At 44.7% G+C, this 21,952-nt stretch overlaps 1 protein-coding gene across 2 annotated transcripts in view; it reads right to left on the bottom strand.

The window, feature by feature from the left end:
* Positions 1-195: 195 nt before the first annotated feature.
* Positions 196-21,952, bottom strand: part of NID2 (nidogen 2) — an 83,117-nt gene continuing 61,360 nt past the window's right edge. Inside the window, exons 10-20 of one of the 2 annotated variants that reach the window (XM_068964462.1) lie at positions 21,818-21,946; positions 20,739-20,882; positions 11,079-11,198; positions 7,806-8,027; positions 7,012-7,181; positions 5,057-5,186; positions 4,492-4,663; positions 3,675-3,832; positions 1,945-2,068; positions 1,127-1,236; positions 196-848 (exon numbers count right to left, since the gene is read on the bottom strand). In XM_068964462.1, the coding sequence (XP_068820563.1) occupies positions 838-848; positions 1,127-1,236; positions 1,945-2,068; positions 3,675-3,832; positions 4,492-4,663; positions 5,057-5,186; positions 7,012-7,181; positions 7,806-8,027; positions 11,079-11,198; positions 20,739-20,882; positions 21,818-21,946 (1,490 nt within the window). In that variant the 3' untranslated portion in view covers positions 196-837. The remainder of the gene's footprint in view (positions 849-1,126; positions 1,237-1,944; positions 2,069-3,674; positions 3,833-4,491; positions 4,664-5,056; positions 5,187-7,011; positions 7,182-7,805; positions 8,028-11,078; positions 11,199-20,738; positions 20,883-21,817; positions 21,947-21,952) is intronic. The other variant, XM_068964463.1, reaches the window with a different exon arrangement.

The following is a 21,952-nucleotide window of genomic DNA, read 5'->3' as shown; positions in this document are numbered from 1 at the left end:
GTTGGGAAGGCCATTTTTTTTTTTTTGACTGTGTGTTGTTTTATGTATCTGTAAAAGTAATCTGCTTTCTCCCTTGTGGTTTTAAGTTCCTGCCACCCCCCGCCCCCCCCCGCAACTTCATTATAGACAACACAAATCCTTAAGTCATAGGAAAACTTAAAAATATATTTTTATTGGAGTAATCTAGAAAATTTGAGAACTGTTACATCTTTGGTATTTATATATAAATGTAATTTCTGTGGGTAATCCTATAGAGGGATTTACAGGATCAGAAAATACAAATTGAAACATTCTAGCACCTTTTAATATAAATAGAAATGCATTGATGTAGAGGTAAAAAAAAAAACCCTAGAACTTTTGTTGGGAAACTATAAATAAGTTGGTTATTTCCCATCAGTTCTGCATTAGCCTTCTCTTAACTATGTCAGGGTTTATGATCTTTTAGGAGTGTATTTTTATACTGATCATGTGTGCTTTAATTTCTTGTCCAGAAAGCAAAAATCAGATTTAGGATCTCAGCATGCTCTAATTGGTTATTAGTTGAATGAATTTGACCTTTTAAATATGATATAAATGTTTATGGAAAGTTGCTTATATAAGCAACAATTAAAATTCTGTTGCCTTTCTTAATCTTGAAATAACTTGTTTTTTAAAAAATACAGTAGTAAAGATTGAGGTATAAACTTTTCACAAAATATACTTAGTCTTTTTGCACTGAAAATGTTCATCTTGTATGTCCAGGAACGTCTAATGACCAATTCCTTTTTCACTTTCACCTTTGTTCCTGATAAATGTTCTTTAGGGTCCAGATTCCAATTGTAAATTCCAAGTCCATATTTACTTTCTTCCTGTGGAGGGAGGAAACAATATGTGAGTATTTTATATCTAATTTGCAACAGCAAGTCTTTTTAAAGGGGAAATATTCTAGTAGGCTGACATTTTTTGTATACAGTTAAGCTTGGTAGACTTAAGGTAGCAGAATGGTCACCCCTGTGTGTTAGCCATTAGCTTTTCTAGCTCAGAGTGGCTCTCACTGGTGGTGGCAGCAGGCCAAGGGTGATCAGCTACTGGATCTATCCTCCTCTACCCAGCTGATCCAAAAGGAGCTGCCTGAGCAGCTGTTTACCTGGGCAGTAGGGGTAGACTGCAGTTATCCCATAGAGGTGAGATCGCTGCTCTGGGAGATACTCATCAGTAAACTGGCCGGTGTCTCTGTTGACTGCTATAACACCATCCCTGGTAACAGAAAGGAAGAGTGAATTCATAGGATTTAAGACTGGGGTAGAAAAAGTCAGTTTATCGATAAGCGAAATCTCTGCCAAACTTCTCAAATACATTTTTAAAATTAATTTAACTGTAACTTTTGACTTGGATTCTGAAGATCCGTCTATATCAGTGATTCTCAAAGTAGTCCTCAGATCGATATTATCTGGGAACTTGATAGCAGTACAGATTCTTTGGGCTCCTACTCAGATGTCATGCTAAAGTTTGAGAACCACTGTGCAAATCAGAATTGCTGGGGGTGGAATGGAAGAACATATACTTAATGTTTCCCAGTTCCTCTTGGCGAACTAGTGTAAGGTGTAGTATTTTTCATTCTCCTAGGGAGCAACTAATATGTCCATAATGTCATTTTTTTATTCTCTGAAGATCAGATTCAGACTAATGTCCTTGCTTTTTGGATAGTTTATTACCAAGTAGTATTGCTCACATGTAACTTAAAAATGGCAGAGCTATTAAATTTCTGGGTGATATAAAAGTATGCTTTTAAAAGTCTTCAGTAACACTTGAATATTATCTACTAATGAAGAAAGAATGAAAAAAAAAAAAAAGCTCAAGCATAGGGCTTAATTTCTAAAGTCACTTACTAACATGGTACAACAAGTGCTGTGTCCTCCAGAACAGTTTGCCTTTTCAGGCTTGTCCAGAGTGTTTCAGGCTTACCTTCTCCAGTCGGTGTGGTAGAAGTGATCTGCGTAGCTCACAATGTTGAAGGGGTAGTTGAGGTTGTTTTGAATGACACGCCGTCCAGTTCCATCAGGTAATACACACTCCAGTTTTTTAGTTCCTTTTAAAACAAAGAGATCCTTTTATATGATGAAAAAAATTTTTTTCTTTTACTAGAAACAGTGGCAAGTAAAATTCATTCTCAGAGAAAACAAAGGTGGAATATTTTATCCCCATTGCAATAATACAAATTAAAAACTATAAAATTTTCCTGTTCTATTACCAGTCTTCAGGTTGTTTAAGACCATCCTAGTTTTTATTGGCATTTAAACTCTTAATCCTCTTTTGGAAAACAGGATTGCATTTACAGAAACCTGGCTAAGTTTCTCCCAGAGGAGGAAATAGAGATAAAGTTACATCAGTGTTAAAGAAGTTTACATGTGAGCTCATAAACTGTTAAAACATTTGGATAAATACCTGCCCTTTGTAAGCAATGTATGATAATAGCCAAGGCTGCCTTTTAACTAAAATCCTTTTTTTTTAAGACTATATTATTTTCTAGGCAGGAATAAAAAGTAAAATGCTAGCCTGACTTGTATTTTTCAGTGTAAATATTTTAATAGCTAAACAAGACAGGAATTTCCAAGTGTGACCTCATGGACTGTGTATCCCACCAGGCTCCTCTGTCCATGGAATTCTCCAAGCAAGAATACTGGAGTGGGTAGCCATTCCCTTCTCCAGGGGATCTTCCCAACCCAAGGATTGAACCCAGGTCTCCTGCAGTGCAGGCAGATTCTTCACCAGCTGAGCCACTGGGGAAACCATTTTCTCATGGAACCCTTAAGTAAATTTCAAATACCTATTAAAAATATCACTTGTTTTGGGCAGCTGGGTTGTAATATTGACCCACCTGCATTTTTGTCCCGTTTATTAGAATCAAATCCTTAAGAACAGCTTTATTTTTTAGTATCAAATGAAACATAAAGTATCTTTTCAGTTGTACTAATAGTAACGAAATTATACAACAGAGAGAGAGAACCTGGGAACAGGCAGCCCAAATTTATTACTAAAGGAAGCCATCCTGCCATATTGCTTTTCAAAGAATGTCCCCAGCATAACAGCATACTGACTGTTAGAATAACAGATACTTAGAGATGTTGTAATACTGAGACAAGAAAATAATAACCTCTGTTCATTTATCTAAGCCTGTCAGTTCCAACAGTGTATAATACTTATTTTTAACCTAAAAGATGTGCCAAGTGCTTGTGTTGGGGGAAGGAAAGCAGTAAAAAATAAGTTGGACATCGTACTAGCTCTCAAACTTACCGCCTCATTTATACACATAAGACCTCAGGAAGTTCACTGTAAGAATTGTTACAAAGTGTCCTTTAAAACAGGGGTCCCAAATTTCTGGGCTCCAATGCCTGATGATCTGAAGTGGGGCTAATACAGTTAATAATAGAAATAAAGTGCACAGTAAATAGAACCTACTCAAATCATCCCAAAACGCCCTGTCCTCCCCCGTCCGTGGAAAAACTCTTCGACGAAACCAGTCTCTGGTGCCGAAAAGGTTAGGGACGCTGCTGTAAAAGGCGTAGAGCATTTGCTGTAGTGTTATAAATTTAAACCAGAAGTTCCAAATGGTGGGATCTAGTTTTACTGTAAAATCAGAGTGCTCACACTGCACGCTGTAGTGTTCTGTATTTGCATTCCATCAATAGTATTACCTGCGTCTGCCCAGCAGAGCAGTTTGGAGAAGGGGTCGAAGGTTAAACCATTGGGTAGTCCAATGTCTTTATTCACTAGAATTCTTCTGTTTTCTCCATCTAAGGATGACATTTCAATCTTAGGTGCTTCTCGATTCCAATCTGTCCAGTACAGATTGCTATGGGTAAATGAAATGGAGAAAGATAAACCTTCCTCAATGCATAGAATCCAAATTTCAGAGTCAAAAACACTGCTGAAAGTTAAAGCTGAAGGTTATCTTTATATGTCCCAGTTGATGACCTTAGCAGTTATTGTAGACAGGAAACACTGTTCTGTTAACCACTGCCACTGTGAAAATGGGGCCAGAGGAATAACACATCTGGTGTCTGAGTTTTGCTTACTTGCACCATTTTACACAGGTAACCCCACTATGGCTTTAACAACTGGGATTTCCTAATATGTTGCTGGAGGGAGACCCACCTCATTCCAGTTGAAGTCGCAGGGTTGGCCTGATCCAAAGTAGCCCCCAGTCTCTCTCACATACTCTTGAATTCTCTACATACCACATCACAGGCTTAGTAATTTCCTTGTTATTCTGTTATTCATTAGTTTACTGTCTTATTTCCTAGAACGTAGTAGAACATAGGCTCCATGAAAGGATAGACCCTGTCTTTGCCAAAACAGTGCCTGACACCTAGTAGATCCTCCGTGAATACTGTTAAATTAACGTGCACTTTTATGCTCATGTTCTGACCCTCCCTACATTGTACTTAGAACCCAAGGGCTTCAAGTGAGGGTCAACAGGTAACAGAGGAGAATTAGGGAAGCCCAGCTGACCCCTGGATTGGATCCACAGCAATGGCACGAGGGTTCACTAGGTCCGTGTGGAAGAGGGCCCGACGCTCAGAGCCATCCAGCCTGGCCCTCTCTATCTTATCCAGGCCGCTGTCCGTCCAGTACATTGTTCTACGGAAGTGGTCGATGGCAAGACCTTCAGGGCTTATTAGACCTGAAATAAAGCAAAGGCAAGACTGAAGCAACTGCAGCTATGAAAGGAGAATCTGAAGCAGAAAGGTCTACTAAGTTCCAACAGTTAAGGGGAAAATCTTGAGAGTCTCTAAAAAAACAGACTTAATAGAGAAGTAGGTCCTTTGTAGTTTTCCTGCCATGTCTAGTTCACTCTAGCCTCATAAGACGCCCCCCCCCCCCCCCCCGCCCCAAGCCTGGTGGCACCAAGCGTCCCCAGGGCTGGGGCCACTCCCTGAGTTCCTACACAAGCCCTTCCTGTTCAGAGTCCTATCTAGAAGGTAGATGGGAGACTTAGAGGCACAAAACAGGCAAATAACCTGGACTGAGTAGAATGAAATAAAATGGGAAGTGCCTTCTGGGTGGAGCTGCTGACCTGAGTTAATGACCATCTCGGGCTCTGCTCCTGGTTCCAAACTGGCACGGCTAATTGTCCGTCCAGCAACATCTGTCCAGTACACCATCCTCTCCCGGCAGTCATAGTCAATTCCCACGACTATGGAGCCCTGTGTGACCAAAACACAGAATTGGAAGAATTAAGATTCCTTGCACTTCCCCCGACTTCATGCTCAGCCACCTCACTCGTTTGTTCATGGCAGCATTGACCAGCCCTGCACTGTATGTTTTATGGGCAGCTGGGTGCAGTGGGTAGAAGTATAGGCGATGGAGGCTGGCTTCCCTGAGCCAATGCCAGGCTTGGCCACTTACTTCGGCACTACCTGCATTTTGCAAATGAGGTGACAAAGGCATACAGAAGTTAACAGCACCTACTTCACATGGCTGCTATCAACATAATACCAGAAAAGCTTATAAAGTACCCTAACCAGTGATGAGTACATTGTAAGCTTTCAATAAGCATTATTACTGTTGCTGGTAAAAACAAAAGTGATTTCATGAAAAGATCAGCCCATTCAGTGGTTAGAGGACAAATGTTAGTCTCAGCAAAGTAAGTCTTTAATACTTCACTGGACAAAAACTGACTCTGTCAAATGTAATCCAGCACTTTTTGAAAAAGCCTGTCTAAAATTTGCCAACATACAATGAAATCAACCCTCCCCTGCCCTGTCAGTCAGATCTTTCTGCTATTTGAGGTGCAGACACCCTTACCCTTGTCTCTGCGTCTTACTACAAAGCAATCTTGGGCTGTACTCTAGTGTAAAAGAAAGTCTGTTAGAACTCGAAGGAACTGGGGAATGGTGGCCACCTGACTTCTGGCTTGGGAGCTCTCCCCTCCTTCCTTATTGCTAAATAAATGACAAAATCCTTTTTTAAGTGCTGAGTCGGTGATATTCCTTTCCAAAATTCTGCCCAGAGTTGCTTCATTGAATTCCAGCCCAGACTCCTGCTCTGAGAAGCCCAGCAGATGTGCAAAGCCAACACCAGCGCTGTCCCTGAGGTCTTGCAAGCTCCCTGCTTGCCTAACAAAGCCTCCTGGGACTGGCCTGACTGGGAGAGGAGTCAGGACAAGAAAAGCAGCATTAGGCTACTGTGGGAAAGTGGGCAGTTTTATATAGGATTTTAATTTTCAATTTTACTTGAAAATTGAAAGTTACCTGTCTTGGGCAAGGGGGCACATCCATACAGGTTTCCGTTAACCCAGGGGATCATGGGATTTATAAGCCCATTAATGATTTCAAGATTTCTTGGAGAAAAAAGTCCCACTTAAATCTTGTAGAGAAACTAAAAATCAGCAGCTAGTGTCTGGTATAACACACAATTCAAATCTTAAAAGTGGGGAGGGGAACCCATTATAAGTGTCAATGCCTTTCTGGTGAACTCCCTTCTCTTTCCTCCCATCTTAGTGAAGAAATCCCTGCTCCAAAATGGAGTGTGCTGACTATAGGGAAGCTGTCAGCTCGGGAAGCAGCCAGCATCCCTTGGGGAAAGCCCTGCCTACTCCTTTCCAGCATCATGTGCTCCCCATATTTTCATCTATGACAGATTCAGCTGGTCAACAGGACCAAAGAGGAGGGAAAGGGTCCACAACAACAAGGCTCTCACTAGCTGACTTCCAGAATACACAGAGATGTCTATGGCTTAAAGAGAATGCTGCGGGCTGGGGTTAAAAATCACTTTCCCTTGGATCCCCATCGCTGCCTCAGTATCCTGACAACTCTGAAATTCGCCTTCCACATAGCTGAAACCCCACACACCAACTGGAGAAAGTGGCCTTGATCAGTCAGATGCGGCTCCCAGCAACAGCACCCCTCCCTTAGGTTCCCAAAGATAACTGCCAAACAGGAGCCCTCCAGGAGCACCCCTGCACCTCAGACCTTGCCCAGATCTGATAATGCAATACAGCCCCACCCCCAGGGGAGAAGTCCACTTTACATGCAGTGACAGCAGGGTCTTGGCCGTGTCCTTCTGAAGCCTGGTACCATTGAGGGGCAAGTGGCCAATCTGCTGGCCCTGGGCATAGAGTAGGAAGGTGCCCACTGGTGGAGGGGTCACGTCGGGCCGGGGCATGGGCCGGATCGTGGGCGGGGCCACGGTGGGTATACCTGTGGTGAGGAAGAGGGAGGTGGAAGGAGCACAGCGAAGGAAATGGTCAGTGGAGAGGAGAAGAAAAGTTTACTTCCCCATTTGCCAGAGCCTCCAGAAACATCAGAAGTTCTTTACTCTGGACAGATGTACCCAGATGTGCCTTAAAAGAAATTCTAATTTCCAGGGTTTTTTCTCCCAAAGATCAATTATACAAATCACTGCCAATTACTGGGGAGGAAGACAACAAAGTATTTCCCTTTGAACAAAGCAGAACATCCCCCTTTTTTAAAAAAAAAAGAAAAACATCCAGAGCCAGTGTTGTGTCAGCTTCTCTTTGGGGCCCCATGGTGACACCTGTCCCCTTACACCCCAGGCTCAGAGTAGTGGGAGCAGGCGGTGGCACTACATATTGAACTGAGCTCCAGATGTTCTAATTACAGCAGGTGCTGATGAGAAAACCAAACGTTAAATCCGCACTGGGATTTGGGGCGGACAAGATTATAAATCAGCACAGCCCATCAGTGACTTCTTCCACTGGACCTGTCCACCCCTCATTCCCCCACCTTCACCCACAGCTGGTAGCTTCCCTACAGGGACCTCAACATGGCAGAGGGGAGGGAGGGCTGCCCTGGGGTGCTTACATGCAGGGGTGATGCCTGGTTGCGAGCGGGTGCCCTGCACCTCTCTGCCGTCCTGGTCAACACACCAGCAGAAGTCACTCTTGCCGTGGCACTGCAGTGGGGTGAAGTGGCCCAGGTCGTCGCACTGAGGCACGTACTGGTCGTCCCTGGGGGTGCCCCCGTAGTGCTCCAGCAGGCTTTCCCTCCAGCGCTCACAGACGGTCCGGGGCCTCTGGGTGGGCTCTGAGCAGATGCAGACAAAGAGCCTTTTGAGTGTGAGCCAAGAACAGACTGTAGCATGTGGTTCAAGATCCCCAGGCCTGGCCTCCTCATCTTCTTCCTCCTCATGTCCATAACAAGGCCTCAAGCAAGCCCTTGAATGCTGGCCCCGAGCAGCAAAGTGCTCCAGGAGGTTCTCCTGGGGATTGGGAGAAGGGGTTGTGACCCTCAGGCCAGGAGGAGTGTCATCAAGGCCCAGGCACATCAGGAAAGAACAAGAGGCAGTAACATCTGGGGTGCAGGGCTTGCTCAGCCTGGGAAGGGGCCTCTGCTAACAGCACTTCTGGGGACTCTCCTTGGGGACTCAGTGGCCTACGTGATGCTTAAAGCCAATATTTATTCCTTCTTGTTTCAAACTCTGGGACCTGCATCTGAGAGGGCTGTCTTGAGACTGGCCAGTGTGTCTTAGGAAGTATTACCGAATGCCCTGCTTACGTGTGGCCCTACGTATCTGTCCGCTGGAAAACTATACTGAGTAAAACTGACTATAATTAGTATGTGTGATCATAGAGTTGGTGGCAAACAACTTGATACAGACTGCGACACTCCAGCTCCTTGAAGTCCTTTGGCTACCCTGCCCTGGGTTTATCTCAAAGCTGAGGCCCCAGCTTCCTGCCGTGTTGCTCGGTCCCTCCCTTTCTCCAGCATCTTTCCCCATCCTTCCTCCTTCCTTCCTCACGACTGTGCTGAAACTCTTGTTAGCTTCTGTGGCAGAAGAGCTTCCCTACCAGCAGTTTTTTCCCAGACTGCTTCTACAGGGCTGCCAAGGCTCTGTCTCAGATACAGCAGTCCTCTGTCTGCGAAGACTCTGCTTGAGGCAGTTTAACTTGACAGTCTTCTAAGATAGGATGACCTACAGGAATTGAAGTACTGATTGAAGGTATTTGTCCTTCATTAATTCCTGCAACTCAGAGCCTGCAGAATCACACATCATACCTACTTCTATCACCACGTGGATGTGTAACAGATCTCAGAGGAGAACAAAAACTGAACTTTCTCCCCTCAAAGCTTCTCTCCCCTAGACTTTTCCATAGCATTATACAGCATCTCCACCTTTCCATTGCTCAGACTCACTAAACCCTGACTCCCTTCTCCCACTCTACATCTGATATATCAAAAACTGTCAGCTGATATCTCCACATCTCACCACATCTACCCCTGTCATCTCATGCCAGAATTACTATGTATGTTAGCCTTCTTACTGGTTTCCCTGCTTCCATCATCTTTCCTGCTCCCCACCCCCTGCCCTGCTGTAAACTCAACCAGCAGCCAGAAAGAGTCCCTTAAAAAAAAAAAAAGTCATCTCATGTCACTCCTTTGGTTAAAACCTCCAATGAGTTCAAAGAACAGCTGGAAACACTACATTTGAGCACCTGGAAAGCCAGAAGATGGTGAATAAAATCTCCAGAGCTCCAACCAAAGGAGCACAACTCCAAGACTCACAATGTTGGGGGCAAGCCGATGCCCTTCAGGTTGCCGCTGGAGCTCATAACCCATGGGAAGCAAAGCTCTTTGTAAAACATCATGGAGAAAAAAGACTGACTTCCTCACCCAAATGTGTCTCAGAGGACCCAGAGAGGGAAATACCATTTCCTCAGACACTCGCCATCATCACCGGGTGGGATTCCCTGAAGAAGTTCCCAGCATCGCCCCTGGTCCACATTCCAAACTCAGAGCATCAGTTCTTGGGGGACCACCCAACAAGGCACACAGCAGTCAGCCTCTGGGAAAGGAGTACCTCACGTCACTTACACGTGGGCATCTGTCATTGCTCACTATTTCAAGCTGTTTCTCAATCCAATCATGGATTTATTTCTCTTTCTGGCTGGCAGGGTTTTAAATACTTTTGAATTTTGGGCACAGAGTGTTCTCTCACCCGTGAAAGCGGACCCTATTATGCAGATGAGACTAGTCAGAAATGGCGACCAAGGCCAAACCAGCACCAAGAGAGGCCTGGTCATGGGAAAGAGTCTGCACAAAGGAACGCGCCCCTCTTGCTGTAAGTAACGTCTCATTCTCTTGGCTCCCTTCTGGATCACTGTCCTTAATACATGACTATCTTAATAAATTTAACAGGATTCTGAACCATTCTGTTAGGGCACCTCCCAACCATCTGATTTCTTCAAATCCCAGCTGGAATTTAATCAAGACTTTTTAAAGACTAGGCATGAGTGAAACAGAATCTCTCTGTATTTGGCGGGGCAGGGGGGCAGGGGGGGGAGTGGAACCTGAAAAATCTTTCCCCAGAAACAGGGGAAACAAAAAGGAATGTTATAGTGGAAGCAAGGGTATATAGACATCTAGAGCAAACATTACCAATGTTTACTTATATGAATCTTAGAAGCACTAATGTCCTGGCCAGAACAATTCATATTATTGAAAGGATCAAAACTGGCAATCAAAATCAAAACTGTAATCAAAATTACAAAAATGAAGTAATTTTCCATTTCTTACTCTCATACATTAAAAGCCAAGACTGGTACTTATGGAACCTTCCTCAACAGTAAAAACTGATCTTTGAATAGTGAGCTCATGGATCTGTACAGGAATTACTTTGGTTAAAATGATAATGCTGTGTTTCATTAATAAAGTTCTTCTGTATTAAAAGATAAAGTTCTTCCCATCTTTGAACAACTCAACAAAAGAGCAGCAGTCTGCCTTGGCAACCTACAGTTGGCATGAACTCTTGAGTGCTTGGAAACCACACCCCACACCCATGCAGACAGGGAGTGCTTAGACCATAACAGAAAAGTTCATCAGCAGCATCTTAGGTCTCTAAGGTAAACAGAACAGATCCCTGCACCTCTTCTATAGGTGGCAGGAGCAAGAGTGATTCCCCATCGACATGTTGGGAAGAGGGCTGGGGTTAGCTTAGAATAAACCAGTGGGATCCACCTACAAGGGTCACACTTATTTTCCCCACTGATATTAAAACAGACTTCAGACTATTTCCTGCACTCCACAAGTCAGAGACAAGTGATACAAAGTCACATGGGGAGGCCTCCCTGACCTTACCAGGTGTGCACTGAAATCCATCCCCGTAATATCCAGGTTGGCAGCGGCAGGAGAAGGAGCCAGGGGTATTAGAGCAGGTGGCCAAGGGGTGACATCTGTTTTCCAAGCATTCGTCAACATCTGCAGCAGTCAGGGACAGAGAGGGAGGGAAGGAAGGAGCATGATTTCACTGAACACGTGTCTCAGTGTGCGTGGATCGACACCCAGGCATCCACTTCAGAAGACCCTCATGTAGGGGCAGAAACATACTGGCACCTTAAAGGGTACAGAGGGTACAGAGTGCAAGGGACACGTCCAGTGTAGAAGTCAAACATGGTCTCTCACACAGAAATACATCCTGGTGTCTTTCGTCTACAGTTAATTCCAGGAGGTTATTACCTTTGAACTAACCTTTAGCCCATAAATAATTTCCTTTCAGTAACACTACAATAAATATATATAACAATAGTTTATTTTTTCCTTTCTTTATTGGCACTATCTCAATATTCAGTTCAGTTGCTCAGTCATGTCTGACTCTTTGCGACCCCATGAACCGCACCACTCCAGGCCTCCCTGTCCATCACCAACTTCAGAGTTTACCCAAACTCATGTCCATCGAGTCGGTGATGTCATCCAGCCATCTCATCCTCTGTTGTCCCCTTCTCCTGCCCCCAACCCCTCCCAGCATCAGAGTCTTTTCCAATGAGTCAACTCTTCGTATGAGGTGGCCAAAGTATTGGAGTTTCAGCTTCAACATCAGTCCTTCCAATGAACACTCAGGACTGATCTCCTTTAGGATGGACTGGTTGGATCTCCTTGCAGTCCAAGGGACTCTCAAGAGTCTTCTCCAACACCACACTTCAAAAGCATCAATTCTTTGGCACTCAGCTTTCTTCACAGTCCAACTCTCACATCCATACATGACCACTGGAAAAACCATAGCCTTGACTAGGCGGACCTTTGTTGGCAAAGTAAAGTCTCTGCTTTTGAATATGCTGTCTAGGTTGGTCATAACTTTCCTTCTAGGAGTAAGCATCTTTTAATTTCATGGCTGCAGCCACCATCTGCAGTGATTTTGGAGCCCCCCAAAATAAAGTCTGACACTGTTTCCACTGTTTCCCCATCTATTTGCCATGAAGTGATGGGACCGGATGCCATGATCTTAGTTTTCTGAATGTTGAGCTTTAAGCCAACTTTTTCACTCTCTTCTTTCACTTTCATCAAGAGGCTTTTAATTCCTCTTCACTTTCTGCCATAAGGGTGGTGTCATCTGCTAACCCTCTTCCAACAACACAAGAGGACTCTACACATGGACATCACCAGATGGTCAACACCGAAATCAGATTGATTATATTCTTTGCAGCCAAAGATGGAGAAGCTCTATACATTCAGCAAAAACAACACCGAGAGCTGACTGTGGCTCAGATTATGAACTCCTTATTGCCAAATTCAGTCTGAAATTGAAGAAAGTAAGGAAAACCACTAGACCATTCAGGTATGACCTAAATCAAATCCCTTATGATTATACAGTGGAAGTGAGGAATAGATTTAAGGGACTAGATCTGATAGAGTGCCTGATGAACTATGGACAGAGGTTCATGACATTGTACAGGAGACAGGGATCAAGACCATCCCCATGGAAAAGAAATGCAAAAAAGCAAAATGGCTGCCTGAGGAGGACTTACAAATAGCTATGAAGAGAAGAGAAACTAAAAGCAAAGGAGGAAAGGAAAGATATAAGCATCTGAATGCAGAGTTCCAAAGAATAGCAAGGAGAGACAAGAAAGCCTTCCTCATTGATCAATGCAAGGAAATAGTGGAAAACAACAGAATGGGAAAGACTAGAGATCTCTTCAAGAAAATTAGAGATACCAAGGGAACATTTCATGCAAAGATGGGCTCAATAAAGGACATAAATGGTACGGACCTAACAGAAGCAGAAGATGTTAAGAAGAGGTGGCAAGAATACACAGAACTGTACAAAAAAGATCTTCATGACCCAGATAATCACAATGGTGTGATCACTCACCGACAGCCAGACATCCTGGAATGTGAAGTCAAGTGGGCCTTTAGGAAGCATAACTATGAACAAAACTAGTGGACGTGATGGAATTCCACTTGAGCTGTTTCAAATCCTGAAAGATGATCCTGTGAAAGTGCTGCACTCAATATGCCAGCAAATTTGGAAAACTCAGCAGTGGCCACAGGACTGGAAAAGTTCAGTTTTCATTCCAATTCCAAAGAAAGGCAATGCCAAAGAATGCTCAAACTACCGTACAATTGCACTCATCTCACACGCTAGTAAAGTAATGCTCAAAATTCTCCAAGCCAGGCTTCAGCAATACGTGAACCATGAACTTCCAGATGTTCAAGATGGTTTTGGAGAAGCCAGAGGAACCAGAGATCAAATTGCCAACATCCGCTGGATCATGGAAAAAGCAAGAGAGTTCCAGAAAAACATCTATTTCTGCTTTATTGACTATGCCAAAGCCTTTGACTGTGTGGATCACAATAAACCTTGGAAAATTCTGAAAGAGATGGGAATACCAGACCACCTGACCAGCCTCTTGAGAAACCTGTATGCAGATCAGGAAGCAACCGTTAGAACTGGACATGGAACAACAGACTGGTTCCAAATAGGAAAAGGAGTACGTCAAGGCTGTATATCGTCACCCTGCTTATTTAACTTATATGCAGAGCACATCATGAGAAACGCTGGGCTGGAAGAAGCACAAGCTGGGATCAAGATTGCTGCGAGAAATATCAATAACCTCAGATAAGATTGCCAGGAGAAATATCTCCCTATAGTACCAATTTATAGATGCAAAAGAACCCAGTGAAGCTCCAACTTAGTTTCTCAACTAACAAACACATTCAGTCTTACATAATCAGAGACTCCTACTACCTAGAATGTCCAAAAACTTTCAGAAATTAAAAAAAATTTTTTTAATCAGAAATTTACTTTCCACCTTTAAAAGAAATATAGAAGTATAAGAAAAATATCATCAGAGGATTTAAGACAACACATAGAAAAGAAAATTTAAATTTGTCCAGGTTTTCAGTACAAACAGTTCAGGTCCCAACATTCCTACATAGTACCATGTGGATTAATCTTCATATTTCTCATAGCTGCAACATCCTGAAACTTCAAAGAAAGGCGGATTTACATTCCTTTTATTTACTGAAATCAGTGCAGGCAGACAATAGCAACACACCGCCCCTACCCTCCACCCTGCTGCCAGGAAAAAAATGTCTGACAATCTAACTGCTGAAACCAATGGCCAGTAGTTGAGATAAGCCATCTTCAGAGACAGGAAGTCTTCCTGAGCAAAGAGGGGATCAAGGCGGTGGATCTGATCAAGGCTCAATGGAAAATAAAGCAGTCACACCCGAGCTAACATACAAAAAATGTTTTAAAATTGTGTGAAGAGGGAAAAAAAATGGGACGGGATGATCAACATTAAACCATGAGAACAGGAGTCAGGATGAACTATGTCGAATCTGTACAGCTTGTGACAGAGACACATGGCGCCCTGGAAGCTGGAGACTTAAGAGCCCCGAATGCAACGGCAGTCAGCTGGGGACAAACATGGCTCCTCGCGCCCAGCCTCCCAGGTCCCAGATGAATTCTCTCCTGGGGTGATCAGTGCCACCCCTGCTGTGACCACGTTGCACCGAGCCACCTCTCCATCACTAAGGGCTTTTCCCATCTACCAGTAAGTAGACGTACTGGACACAGCACAGACGTTCTCTTCAGGGGAAAGGAAAATCTCTGACATCATAATTAGCAATGTAATCACTTACACTGCTTATCCTCCTGATCTGGCATTTCAGTTCAGTTCAGTTGCTCAGTCGTGTCCATCTCTGCGACCCCTGAATTGCAGCATGCCAGGCCTCCCTGTCCATCACCAACTCCCGGAGTTCACTCAGACTCACATCCATTGAGTCTGTGATGCCATCCAGCCATCTCATCCTCTGTCGTCCCCTTCTCCTCCTGCCTCCAATCCCTCCCAGCATCAGAGTCTTTTCCAATGAGTCAACTCTTCGCATGAGGTGGCCAGAGTACTGGAGTTTCAGCTTTAGCATCATTCCTTCCAAAGAACACCCGGGACTGATCTCCTTTAGGAATGACTGGTTGGATCTCCTTGCAGTCCAAGGGACTCTCAAGAGTCTTCTCCAACACCACACTTCAAAAGCATCAATTCTTTGGCACTCAGCTTTCTTCACAGTCCAACTCTCACATCCATACATGACCACTGGAAAAACCGTAGCCTTGACTAGATGGACCTTTGTTGGCAAAGTAAAGTCTCTGCTTTTGAATATGCTATCTAGGTTGGTCATAACTTTTCTTCCAAGGAGTAAGCATCTGTTAATTTCATGGCTGCAGCCACCATCTGCAGTGATTTTGGAGCCCCCCGAAAATGAAGTCTGACACTGTTTCCCCATCTATTTCCCACGAAGTGATGGGACCAGATGCCATGATCTTAGTTCTCTGAATGTTGAGCTTTAAGCCAACTTTTTCACTCTCCTCTTTCACTTTCATTAAGAGGCTTTTTAGTTCCTCTTCACTTTCTGCCATAAGGGTGGTATCCACCATTTAGCCCCCATAAATTACTTCACTCTGAAGTCTGAAACACCTTGAATGCCTGACACAACCAAAGTTAATGCCACCTAGAGAGACTCTGCCTAGATGAGCATTTGGCCTGCCTGGATGCCTTCCTTTCACTGACAAAGGCAGGAAAGTGGTTATAAATTTATCTGCATGGTTAAATTGGTTAGCTCCTCAATTAACCAAAACTAAACCAAATTAATTACAACGGGAAACTTATCTCCAATCTGATCAGTCAGGGTTGTATATTGTCATGTTTCATTATCTTTGAGGTTGGCCCAGTTTGTTCAGAAGGACAATGCCAAGGTCCAGTTGGCTGAAGTTGGTGCCCGTTCAGTTCCTTGTGCCTTCTATGATGCTATAAAACCAAACTGCAAAAATTAACATCCAACCAAATGCAGGAAATTAAAGCTATTCATAATGCATATGCTAAAAGTACTTCTCATGGTAACAGGAACCCCAGGCAATGGCAGGAAGCAGGAATTCCTGAGACACAGGGCCTATTTCTAGAACCCATAGATCAGTTGCTTGTGATTACTTTTGTGAACAAAGAGAAAGAGGATTCCCCAGAGGTTCTGAGTTATGTTCTTAAAGCCTATGGCCTAGAATTCCAACCAGACCTGAAAGAGCCTCCATCCTCCCAAAGGCAAAGTTTGGGAAGACAATAACTTACGAATGAACAGGGAAAAAGTCTCTGAAGAGACCGAGAGCATCACAGGTGAACAACTCCCGTCCCCTAAAGCTGGAGAAGCTTAAGATTCCCTGAAGCAAGCTCCCCATCTCCTCCTTGGAGGCTCTCCCACCATGTCAGAGAACTGGAGCCCCACCAGCCACTCCAGGACCTGAGTGCAGAGCAGGCTACCCACCTTCCTCAGAGGGCCAACCCTGAGGAGTATAGGGGGAACCAGAGCTTTTGTGTAAAGGAGAACTCTTCCTAGCTTCAGGGGATCAGGTGTCAGCAGAAAGTATAAAGACACTTTGAACTCCTTAGCAAGGGAGGAGTTTCTTCTTACACTCCTGGGACAGGGGTCTGCTTAACCATCACTGTCAGGGTCTTCAGGTGCTGGTAGGTCAAGGTAGCAAGGTTCAAGGCACAGGAGAGTCTCTGGGAAGTCAGACAATGCCAGATGGCTTAATCTCAGCGCAATTCTCCATTCTATCTGCTCCCAAGCAGCTAAAACACCTCTTTGGAAAATGTGTTTAAAATTCTCTATTTTGAGTGCAGGCTTTGGTGCTTCAACATTCTTCTCCCTGCCTTAATTCTGAGTCCACACCCAAAACCCAGCTGAAATCCCTTCAAAACAAGCCCAGCCCCTGGACTCTAGCTTTCCCCTCCTACCTCTCCTGGTTTGCTTTCGAAACACCCAGTGAAATTCCCTGGCGCCAACTCTCCTTGATCCCGCTCCAGACCCCAACAAAGGCTTGAAGGCCCATGAGTTGTCACTCCCCACCTACTCGGTCAGGACCTGGATTCTGGCTGTGCCCATAGGGTCCTGCATGGCAGGACCTGTGAGTAGAGGCAGCTTCTTCCCTTCAAGCCTTGGTCTCCATATCGCTTGTGGCCACACCAACTTTACTATACCTTATCCAGAGCCTGCACTCCTCCCACAAAAGCCATGTGCGAGAACAGTGTAAGAACCCCTAGTCACAGCCCTTCTGTGGGTAATGGGCCATCTGTAACCCAGTTCCTCAACTCACACGTGCTCCTCCCTGAAAAGGTCTCAGCTCACAACAATCTGCTTTTCCATCCAGCAAAGTCACTAAGAGCTGCAGGGACAAATGTGCCTGAGAAATATCCAGCTCACACCAATGCAGGATCGAAATCAATCCCGACTGAGGGGAGCTGGAAAAGATTTCATTCTACTTGCATAAAAATAATTCCTCCTTGTGACTCAGGCTAGATCGAGAACCCAAAGCCAAGGGTAGCCTCCCCAGGGAAACTGGTTTTTAACAAACTTGCTGGAGACAGAAAAACCCACACACTCTTTCAATGCCAGTTTGATGGACTGAAAACAAATGTGCTCTCTAAGTGTGCTCACTTCACAAAACAGAGCCTTCATCGCGATTTTCCTCCTTTCTTCTTTATCTCAGTTGTCACTGGGACACATGCACCCTGTGACATGCCTTTAAAACTGCGTGCACACACACACACGTTTATACACTTATCCTGAAAGCCACCTTCATGACTAGCCCAGCCTGATTTATGCGCAGCAGAGGCTTTTAGGAAAATGATTGTTATTTTCTACTGCCCCGAAGCTTGGACGGCAACCGCAGGGTAACGGACTATGGCAGGCAGCCTCTCATAGATGATCCCAAAGATCCCTTCCTCCTGGTATTCAGGGTCTTCTATAATCCCCTTCCTTTGAGCAACTGGCTTCCAACCAAGACACTAAAGCAATACTGAGGAGACATCACTTTTGTGGTCACTGCCAACCTGCTAGAGAGGCCTCCTGCTGCTGGCTTTGATAAAGGAAGTTACCTTGTGGGAGAGGTCTGAGTGGCAAGAAGCTGAAAGTCACCTCCAGGCAATAGCCAGCAGGGACTTGAAAGTCCTTGGGGAATGGAATCCTGCCGATAACCACGTGAGCCTCTTTCCTGACCTGGACCCCAGATGAGACCCCAGGTCTGGCAGACCCCCTGACTGCAGCCTTGTGAAGATCCTAAAGCAAACAAATGAGCTAGACCATACAGATAATAATACAGTGTACTGTTTTAAGCTGTTACGTGTTTGGGGTAAATGGTTATGTTGCAACAGACTACTAATACACTGGGGAAGCAACAGATTGGCCTGGCCTACGTTTAAGTTTGTGGGTTCCAGAGAGAATCCCAAAAGTAGAGAAGCAGAGATGAAAGAGGGACAATTGAAAATGTCCCTGAAATCAGAAAGAGGGCAGCCATAGCAAAGAATGACAACTCCCAGCATAGAAAACTCCCAGCATGGAAAAGTAGCTAATTTCAAGGTCCTACTACAACCCCAGAAGGTAACCCAAGTCCTCCAGGACAAGCAGAAGTTAAAAGAAGGGAGAATGATTCTCAAAGGGGTTAGGACAAGCAGCAGCTCACCTACATTAGCATTCTGATTTTAATCCTCATCACATCTAAGCAGTGATTAATTTCAACTTCTTTGTTTTAAACCAAAGACCTAAGGAATGAAAGGCTTTTGAAACACCATCTCAGCTGACCTGAGCAGCCAGATGTTTAAATATGAAATTCTACTGACAAGATTTTTTTCTCTGGTTCTCATTTCTGAGAGCCAGTAGTGTGTTAGGTCAAACTGAATGATGAGTTTCCACAAGGGAGGAAAAAGCAGTATTCCTACTGTGGGGCTCAACAGAAACGTGAGAGGTTTGTGCTCATCACCTGATGCCTCCTCCCCCCGCCCCACCACCCCCAGACCTAGAGGGTGCCTCCATCTGTACAGAGCATCTGTTGCAGATGGAGCTCTCTGGCCAGTCAAGTGGGACAAGCATCTGCGACTTACACCTCTACTCCATCCTAACCTGAAAAGCACTTGAGCTCTGCCTAAACCTGGGGCTGTTTTTAGGGAGGAAAAACCACCTCAGGGCTGAACTGAGTCACAGTTTTGGGTCATTTCAATATAAACTGTGCTTTCAAGAAACCCATACAGCTAAGCTTCTGTACATCAGAAGTGGAAACGTTCAAGAGCCAGGTTGGAAAAGCCCCACATCTGGAAAGGAGCAGAGGGCTGTGCTGCCCTGACATATCTGTTCCGTCAAGAACGTGTGGCTTTAGGCTGCTGGTCCATTCAGCCCATCCAGATGAAACCAAAGGGAAAGGGGAGGAGGAGAAGAAGCCAACGGCTGGTGAGGAGGGAGGGGCCAGGCTATGCGATCTGTTTAAGAAGATCTGATCTAGTTAAGAACAGGCTATTTGATCTGTTTGAGAAGGAGGAGAAGGGGACAACAGAGGACAAGATGGGTAGATGGTATCACCAACTCAATGGACATGAGTTTGAGCAATCTCCAGAAGATAGTGAAGGACAGGGAAGCCTGGCGTTCTGCAGTCCATGGGATCGCAAAGAGTCGTACACAAAGAGTCGCAAAGAGTCGGACACCAGAGGGACTGAACAACAACAAAGAAGCTCCCAGAGGCTGTTCTTAGCAAACTTGCTCCGTGGGCCCAGGTATTCCGCGTCCAGATGCAAAAAACAATTTGAAAAGAAGGGAAAGCCTGCATTTTCAATTTCTGTTCCTAAAACTGACTCCTTTCCCACCATCCCCTCATTTCCGAGTATCTCATTTAACCATTATTTGTGTGTATTACTGACAGATGTTTTGAAGATCTTTGGTGAATTATCTAGGCTCACTGAATGATCTCTATATTAAGGCACTACTAATCCCAGTTTCATGAACATATATAGAGCGTTATTCCTAGTTTTTCAGTAACAACCTCATACATCTTGAAGTTAAATTTACAGTCCTGCTTTCTGGTTTAGTGATTTCATAAAATATGGTATAAAGTCTTAAAGATAGTTAGATTTCCGGAAGGAAAGCTTTGAGTACTTAGGTATGCATTAATATCCTTTTATATCTGTGGATTTTTCTTCTCTCTCCCTCTCCCCTTTGAGAGAGAGAGAGAGAGAGAGACAAAGGAATAAATTACACAGAAAGAATTGTATGTATGTTTAGAGATTGCTTCAAATACCACTTCAAGCAGGGGAATAGCAACTTAAAATTGGGCAAGACTGGAAGTGCTGAATTAAGCCATTAGCTAGAGAGACTGAAGGATGGAGACTTCCTCCCAGGGGAATATACAATTTTCCCTCGCATCCCTCTGAGCTACAGTAGCTCCAGGGAACAGAAGACTGCAAGCTGGCAGGAGCTCCCCACTGCTCCAGGCCCGTCTCCTCCAAGGACAACCATCCTCGCTCAACAATCTGGTGCCAAGGCAATCACATTTGGCCTCTGACTCAAAGGACACCTCTTTTTTTTCTCCTCCAGCAGTTCCAGGAGGTGTGAGTCAAAGGAAAAGAGAGGTTTCTGAGAGGCCCTGGGGATATGTGGATGTGCATCCAAAACTTCAGGGTCACTGAGTCGCCCACAGGTACTCACCGGTGCACCGGTGCCCATCTCCGGCATAACCAGGCAGGCAGGCGCAGCTGAAGGAGCCATCTCCATGGTGAATGCACCGGGCCTGGCTGGCGGGAGCACAGTTGTGACGGCCATTCTCACAGGGGTTGGGAGGTGGGGTGATCGCTGAAGAGAGAAGAAGGCAAAGATGTCCAAGAGCCCAGGCCTGCGAACGGGTGAGCCCTGCTCTTTGCAGCGTGATCTGCACACCAACAGCATGGGGACACCTCGGGGTTTATAAGGAATGCAGTTCCCAGACCCCAACCCAGAGCCAGTGAACTGGAACAGGAATTTTAACAAGATCCCTGGATGGTTGTATGCAAATTACAATCTAAGATGTGCCGGTCTTGGTTTGTGTCTATAATACTAGACATGAAAATAAGTCGTCAGCAAATGTCCTTGACTAAAGCAGAACACTGCTACTTGGCATGCTTGTGTGTACATGCACACACGCACACACACATGCACACACACACACACACACACGTCTCTATGATTGCTGCTACCTTTTCATCTCACTGGATTCAAAAGTGGGTTTTCTCTAAAATCATCTAGCTCTAGCAATGGAGTGACTTCGGAATTCTAGTTCTTTTGGATCCACTGTTATATCAAGTATTTATCTGGAACTCTAGAAAGGGTATATTTATTACCAATGGAGCTTTTGGTCAGTCAAATAGGACAAGCCTCTTTAAATTACAGAATCTATGTCATTCTGATTTGAGAAACACTTGACCTCTATCTAGAGCTGTTGGTATTAGAAAAGTTCATAGTCTTACTACATGATGGGGCCAAACACCAAGCTACACAGCAGTCCTGACAGACGTGAACATCCTTCCATGACTTACACCAAAAATTTCTATTTAGATAGATAAACAGCGCAATACAACAACAACAACAAAAACCCAGACAAAAACAAAACCCCAACACACGGGACTGAACTGAGCCATAGCTCTGGGTTCTTCCCATGTGAGTTGTCAGTCTCCTAGAAAACCATGCAACAGGCCTTCTGTAGAGCCACAGTGCAAACAGTCGTGCATCCTGGGGCACGGGTGGGCACTCACAGATGCAGGTGTGCCGGTCGTCTGCAAACTCGTAACCACTCCGGCACTCACACCTGTAGCTCCCCAGCAAGTTGACGCACACAGAGTTGGGGCCGCAGCGGTGGAAGCCAGTTGCACATTCGTTGACATCTAAGG

This window comes from Capricornis sumatraensis, chromosome 2, assembly GCF_032405125.1.
Source record: "Capricornis sumatraensis isolate serow.1 chromosome 2, serow.2, whole genome shotgun sequence".
Taxonomy (NCBI): Eukaryota; Metazoa; Chordata; class Mammalia; order Artiodactyla; family Bovidae; genus Capricornis; species Capricornis sumatraensis.
The sequence above is the reverse complement of the archived record's forward strand: the minus strand, read 5'-3'. Positions and strand labels throughout refer to the sequence as shown.